This window comes from Vespa crabro, chromosome 8 (assembly GCF_910589235.1).
Source record: "Vespa crabro chromosome 8, iyVesCrab1.2, whole genome shotgun sequence".
Classification (NCBI taxonomy): Eukaryota; Metazoa; Arthropoda; class Insecta; order Hymenoptera; family Vespidae; genus Vespa; species Vespa crabro.
The window spans coordinates 5,284,232-5,291,731 of record NC_060962.1 but is presented as its reverse complement, the minus strand read 5'-3'; the positions used below and the strand labels follow the sequence as shown (position 1 = coordinate 5,291,731).

General features: G+C 34.5%; 1 protein-coding gene across 2 annotated transcripts in view; it reads right to left on the bottom strand.

Annotated features, from left to right (window-relative positions):
* Positions 1-7,500, bottom strand: part of LOC124426080 (aryl hydrocarbon receptor protein 1) — a 123,979-nt gene that overhangs the window by 65,507 nt on the left and 50,972 nt on the right. For both annotated transcript variants that reach the window (XM_046967355.1, XM_046967358.1), the window contains exon 2: positions 6,367-6,557. In XM_046967355.1, coding sequence (XP_046823311.1) covers positions 6,367-6,557 — 191 coding nt within the window. The remainder of the gene's footprint in view (positions 1-6,366; positions 6,558-7,500) is intronic.

The following is a 7,500-nucleotide window of genomic DNA, read 5'->3' as shown; positions in this document are numbered from 1 at the left end:
TTTGTCTTCTATTTTTCTTGTTCTTTTTCTTTTTTCTATTTTTCTTTTTTTTTTTTCTTTTTTCTTTTCCTCTTCAAACGTCTAAATCTAATGGAATAGGTACTCATGACAGAACTATCAAGGACTTCTCCGAGAGGCACGACTAATTCGTTAGCTCTTTATTATACCGGCGACGTAATTTTTTCATCTGTGGCAGATTTCGATTAAGGTGTCGGACGGTAACGAATTATTTAATGAGGATTTAATGTACTCGCGCGGTAAGCAATTAGTCTACAGACGTTATTAATGTACCAGAAGACTAATAATTTCATCATAAACTTTCGCTCTGCCTCGCCTACGTCTTGTGTATACATATATACATATATATACATGTGTGTGTGTGTATATGTGTATGTGTATGTGCATAAGAACACATATACAAATACATCGAATGAATTCCATCGAAGTTCTCAACGAACCCACGACGAACTATTTTTTTCGCTAGAAAACGATCGTTCGTATTCGTACTCAAGCAACGACGAACCGTACTCGTTAAAAAAGATCACCACGTAAGTAATGTCCACATACGACAGGCAATTTCGAAGGTTGAAATCGTCTCTCCTTCTCTCTCTCTCTCTCTCTCTCCCTCTCTCTCTCTCTTTCTTTTTCTCTCTTATTCTCTGTTTCTCTAGTGCAAAAGAGCGAGAGAATACATATAACGAGGAAATTAATTAAAGTCGCAATAAAAACTTTCCTCGATAACAGCCAGCCGACAGGCAAGTTCTTGGGATTAATCGGCAACTCGTTAGCCCGTATGTGCTTCTCCGATTTCAGATTACGAGTATGCCTCTCTTTCTCTCTCTCTCTCTCTCTCTCTCTCTCTCTCTCTCTCTCTTTCTCTCTCTCTCTCTCTCTATCTATCTCTCTATAAATACATATATATATATACATCCATATATATATATATATATATATATATATATATATATATATAAGTGTATATATGTATATATATATATATATATATATATATATATATATGTACCTATGTACATACTTACGTACTCTATACGGTACTTACGATCTTGCGATCACAACGAGTAAATCAATGTTATTTCGTGTAATGTGTATATATCTGTATAAGATAAGATAATAAATAGAAAGAAAAATAAAAAGAGAGAAAAAAAAAGGAAGAAGAAAAGAAAAAAAAATGAAAGAAAGGAGATGAAAGAAAAAGAAAAAGAGCAAGAAGAAGAAGAAGAAGAAGAAGAAGAAACGAGACAATAAATTCGCTTGAAATTGGAAGAAGGAAGGTGAGCGTGTCGTTAAAATCGCTCGGCCACGAACACGTTTATTGTTAGGTAGAGAGACTATCTCGAATCTAGTAGGAAGGAATCAAGAAAAGAGAGAAAGAGAAAGAGAGAGAGAGAGAGAGAGAGAAAGAGAAATAAAGAAAGAAAGAGAAAGAGAAAAAGAAATAGTGAAAGACGAAAGACGAAAGAAAAGTAAAAGCAACGACGATTCCGAGGAGTTAAAGTTAGTCGCGCGATTCTTTGCCTGAGGGAAAGGGATGGAGAGGAAATAATAGTGGTGGTGGTAGTGTTGGTGGTGGTGATGGTGATGGTGGTGGTGGTAAGAAAAGATTCCGTTCTTGGTTTACACCAGGTACTACGACACACCGGAACTGCCAGTAATAAGACTAAGTGCCGGCGGTTAATTGCCAAGATTCGGTCGGTGGATCTTCTACTTCCACGGTCCTTGCCAAGAACTGTTTGCCGAGTGTGAGAGACTTGGAACTTGGAAGTGAAGAGTAGGCGGGTCGAGGGGTGTGGTGAGGTGAAGGGGGGGAGGTAGGTGCAACAACGAAGATCTCCTATCTGAATTCTCGAGGAACTGTGCAGGGGGTATCTCTTGACTGCACACCGCCTCTTCGACACCCGAAGAAATCCCCCCCTCCACCCCCCCTCCCCACTTCCCCACATCCACCGCAACCCGTCCCATCCCCTTCGGTCAGTTCGTACCACCCCCTTCGTCTCCCCCCTACCAACACCTTGCCACCTTTTTCCTTTTCTTCGTTTTATCTTCATCCTCTTTCTTCTTCTTCTTCTTCTTCTTCTTCTTCTTCTTCTTCTTCTTCTTTCCCTTTCTGTCCCAACGGATCCAGGCACGGCAACGCTACTACGAAGTAAGCACGCGTCCGCTTGAAAAATCAGCCGCGTTTACCGTCGGGGCTAATTAATTTACATAGCGGAGCGCAGGGAATTCTTCTTCCTCGTGTAATTTGTGCGGCAAACCGATTATATGCCACAGATAGAGTGAGTGAATGAGTGAGTGTATATGTGTATGTGTGAGAGAGAGAAAGAGAGAGAGAGAGAGAGAGAGAGAGAGAGAGAGAGAGAGTGTACCACACATTCCCTTTCTAATCTTTATTATCGATAGAAACACGGTTAAACTCACGCGAAATCTCTTTTAACGAAGAATCAATGATGATCGATGTATGATTCTCGTGAAGAAGCAAAAAGAGAAGAACAAAAAAAAAAAGAAGAAGAAGAAGAAAAAGAAGATGAAAATCCAACGAGTACAATCTTGAATTTATCGTAGAGTAGTACAAATCGATAGTACAAATTACGGTGTATTTGTAATAAATAAAAGGTAAGACTGTTAAAATACAGTAAACAGGAAGGAAGTTTGAGGAGAAGAAAAAAAAAATGATGGCGAACACAAAGGATGCCAATGTGCTCTCTGATATCAGAAGGTTTATCGGTGCATCAGGGACGACAATCTCTCTCTCTCTCTCTCTCTCTCTCTCTCTCTCTCTCTCTCTCTCTCTCTCTCTTTTACTCTCTCCTGGGAGTCTTCGGAAAAGATCCGAGGTCAGACAATGAATACCTATTAAAACGGTGTGAACAATGCTACGGTGTGCTACCGTTTGGCCAGTTTCACTGTTGGCTCGGGGATCGCTACGCGGTAGCGGGTAGTATTGCTCAGGGACAACAGCAACAGCGTGCTAAGTAGAAGCCGGGCAACCTCCTCTGGGTCCATGGTGATATACTGCGAGATCCGCGATACCAGGACGTGCTTCGCGGACCCCGAAGTAGCCATGGAACAGGCGCTTAGCTTGAGTGCCTCTTCTACTCCTCCTAACTCTCTCCTCCATCCGGATTCGTATTCGTGCGCGTGCATTACCTTGCATACGCTATTGCGCTCGATATCTTTCATCTCTCACTCTGCCGAGAATCCACTCCGTCTCACTTCTTCTTCTTCTTCTTCTACTACTACTACTACTACTACTACTACTACTACTACTACTACTTCTTCTTCTTCTTCTTCTTCTTCTTCTTCTTTTGCTTTTTCTTCTTCTTCTTCTGCTTCTTCCTTTTATCTTTGTTTTTCTTCTTCTTCTTCTTTTTATCTTTGTTTTTTCTTCTTCTTCTTTTTCTTCTTCCGTCTCTATCTCTTTCTATCTTTCTCAAGAGCTTAACCAACCCCTCATCATCATCATCATCATCATCCAGTAATCCCATGTATCCTTTCATCTTATGTCTCTTCTCTCAAGATTTACTTACTTGATCCCTTCGGTATAAGAAGATCAAATTGTCTTAACAATCGAAATCGTTTTAATTTCGCAAACATCCCGTTTGTTATAATTAAATTGATATTTATTTATTGAATTTATTGAACTGATCAATAAATTGTTTATAGTTTATTATAGAAATTCGAAGTTTTCGATTAATTGAGAATTAAGTGTCATATCGTTTATTAAATTAATTAGAATAAATCGATGATAACATTCGATTATATAATAATCGCTTTTTGTAAATATATCTTTTTTTTTCTCTTCTTCCTCCGTGGAATTCTTATTTTTATATTAAATTCTTATTTTTATATTAAATTATTACAAATTGTCGTTAAAAAAAGTCACGTTAATTTTATCACGAATGAGATGTCATTCAGTTATTATCATTACCATTATTATTAATATTTTTATGATTATCATTGTTATTATAATTATTATTATTATTATTATTATTATTATTATTATTATTATTATTATTATTATTATTATTATTATTTCGAAAAACGAATAGATAAGTTCATGAATAAAATGCGAATGATAAGTTTGAAATTGTATACATATTATAATTATATTAGATGCAAACGATTGTATAATCCAATTCCTTTCTTCTTTTTTTTTTTCTTCTTTTTTTTTCTCTTTCCAAATGAAAATATTAAAATAATATCCGATACGATAACATTTGGAAAATTTCATTATTCCAACGAGATTACATTCTTATCAATATATTCCATGATAAATATTTTAAGTCACGATAACATTCAAAGATAGAAATAAAATCGACCTAACATATATTAAAACGTATTACGTATTACGTTCTTTTTATATATCGTTAACTACATACTTCTCGATGACATTAAATCGATAAAAACGTATGTAAGACTCGCATTACGAAGGTTCCGTGTTACTTTGCACAAGTCCGCTCACCTTCGCCCTTAGATCAGAACGGAAAAGGAGGGAGGGGGCAAGGTGGTGGTACTCACAGCCAACGTAAGAAACAGCCTAATGGCGAAGGAAAGAGAAGACTGTGGGACAGACGGAATAAAGAGAAAGAAAGAAAGAGAAGGAGAAACAGAAAGAGAAAGAGAGAAAGAAGAAAAGAGACAGAGAGAGAGAGAGAGAGAGAGAGAGAGAGAGAGAGAGAGAGAGAGAGAGAGAGACGAGCCTACCCATTATCCTGTGGCGATTCTCCGATTGACCCCAACCGATTGTGATTGCAGATGAGATTGCACACACACAATATCTCTCTCTCTCTCTCTTTCTCTCTCTCTCTTTCTTTTTCTCTCTTTCGCACGGAAGAAGGGTGTGCGTTACGAAAACGCGCGAGAACCAACTGCAAAAAGAACGTCGATAATAATGAACGCGATCTTCGATTTTCGACATCTTTCTTTCTTTCTTTCTTTCTTGTTTCTTTTCTTTCTCTCTTCCCTTTCCTTTAATTACATCTCTTTATACTCGCCGCTTTCTCAACTCATTAATATAACATAATATATTGACTTTGTTAGAGAAAAAAAAAAAAAATGAAAAGAAATAGTTCCTCTCCTTTGGATTCACTTCTTTTTCTTCTTTTTACTTCTTTTCTTCTTTATTAAAGAACAAATTAATTAATTACAATCGTAAAATAATATTTCGTTATAATGTATTTGTGTATATATATATATATATATATATATATATATATATATATGTAAGTGCATTAACCTTTTGCATTATAAATATTTTATTCTTAGTCAATTTTGATTTAATATTTTTCTTGTTCTCCATTCTTTTTCCCTTTCCTTCTTTTTTTTATTGTTTTTTCTTTTTTTTTCTTTTTTTTTTGAGAGAAAAAAAGAAAAAAAAAAGGAAAGAACAAAAAATCAATTAATTAATATCATTAGAATATATCGCAAATATTGCAATAGTATTTCGTTCTTATTATCGTTATCAATAAATATTTCATCGATTTGTTTCATTGTTTCATTTCCCATTCATCATTTTAATCAATTAATTGATATAATGATTGTTTCGATAATTCGCATAAGAATTAAATATTCAACTTTAAAAAGTTAATCTACGCGAATTGGAATAATAATATGTATTTCAATTCGAGTGAAAGATATTTCGAAAGAAAAGAAAAAAAAAAGGAAAAAGAAAAGAAAAAGAGGAAAAAAAAATTAAACAATAAATGAAAAACAATGTCTTTGGAAAGAAGAAATAATATATCGTATAAATTCTATTTTCGATTCATTTTCACAAGATCCATGATACCCGTTGCAATTGTTGTGTATCTCAATTATCCTATCCACCATTCGAAGTATTATACTATATAAGATAATTTGTAATATATCGTATATCTTGTATACCATAAGAACGTTATTTTCTTTTAGTTTCTTAACACCCGCAATATATAATCGTAACATGGCATTGTATGTCTTGATAATGAACGTTTCGTAGAAATCTCGAACGAAGTGGTAAACGAGAAGGCATTGTCTTCTCGAGTCATTGTTTTTCGACAGATATATAATCTAATAACGAGTGTTTCGCGTGTTTCTCAAAGTTCAACGAATATATATATATATATATATATATATATATATATATATATATATAATATATATATATAATATATAATATTCCACTTTTAGATTTTCTTTGATATGCAAAAGTGCAAATTCAATAATTTCGATAATGAACAAAGTTTATAATTTTTCAAAATTTATTTAGTATTATTAAATTTAGCCAAGAATGAAATGAAATGAAATCGAATCAAATTGAAGAAAAAAAAGAAAAAAAAAAGAAAAAAGAAAAGAAAAGAAAAAGAAGATTTTTACCTTGAAAGTAGCTTTTCGTTCGAAGATAACTAACGCTGAGCCTTAGGATGCTGAGCCGATCGAGCTTGCTTAGAATATTTTGTTCGAACGGTAGTAAAGACGCCAGTGTATCCAGTTCGGCATTCAATCGTTCTCTGTGCCGTTTACTCGGATTCGACTTAGTCACGCCATCCTTTTGAGGTGGTTTCAAACTGTAAACAAATGTCAATGACAAATTGTAAAATTCATTATAATAATTATTCGTCGAAATGAACTATCAATGAACTCGATCAAGAATGATCTATATTTATAAGATCTATATAAGATATATAGGATATAAAAGGTATTTTAAGGAATTAATCGATAATAACATAAACAGGACAAATATATACGATGAAAAAATAAAATGAATAAAAAGGGAATGAGAAGGTGAGATAAAATAAGTGAGAAAGAAAGAGGTGAGAGAGAAAGAGAGAGAGAGAGAGACCGGTGGCTCGTCAGGTCTCTGAACGGAATTGATTTCTTTTTGTTTGCCACTCCTCCGGTTGAAAGGATTCCGGCAATTTCAGTGAGCCACAGTCAGCCACTGCATTGAAATGGTTAGCAATCTGGACAACCGGGAGAACACGTCGCCCGCAGGATAATTCGATAATTAAAACTGGCTGTGATGCCACAGCTGCTGATTGACACGACGAGGTAAACCTGCCGAGTGCTCATATATATATATATATACATATATATTTATACCATACATATAAAAATAGATATATCCACATTAGGATATATACACTTTTAAAACGTTTATACTTAAGTTAGTATAACAACCTCGTAACATCGAATATTTACGTCAATATGATTCTCGTATAAGTTTCGGCGTAAAACTTGCTATTAGTTATTCAGCATTTATTACAGTGGTTACCGACAAGTGAAACTAACTTGGTGGTCGACTTTTATTTAATGGACAATGGCGTAGACATTGAAGCTTTTTAACGAAACTTCGTCGTTTGATGAGAATATTAAATTTGTTATATGAAAAGAAAAAAAAAAAAAATATTCCCTTTTTTTCTTTTTCTACGCTTACGAGCCTACCTACCCTCTACTCTCTCCTTCTCATCAATGATCTCAAAGAGATTTTGATCGATTCGAACGACGTTT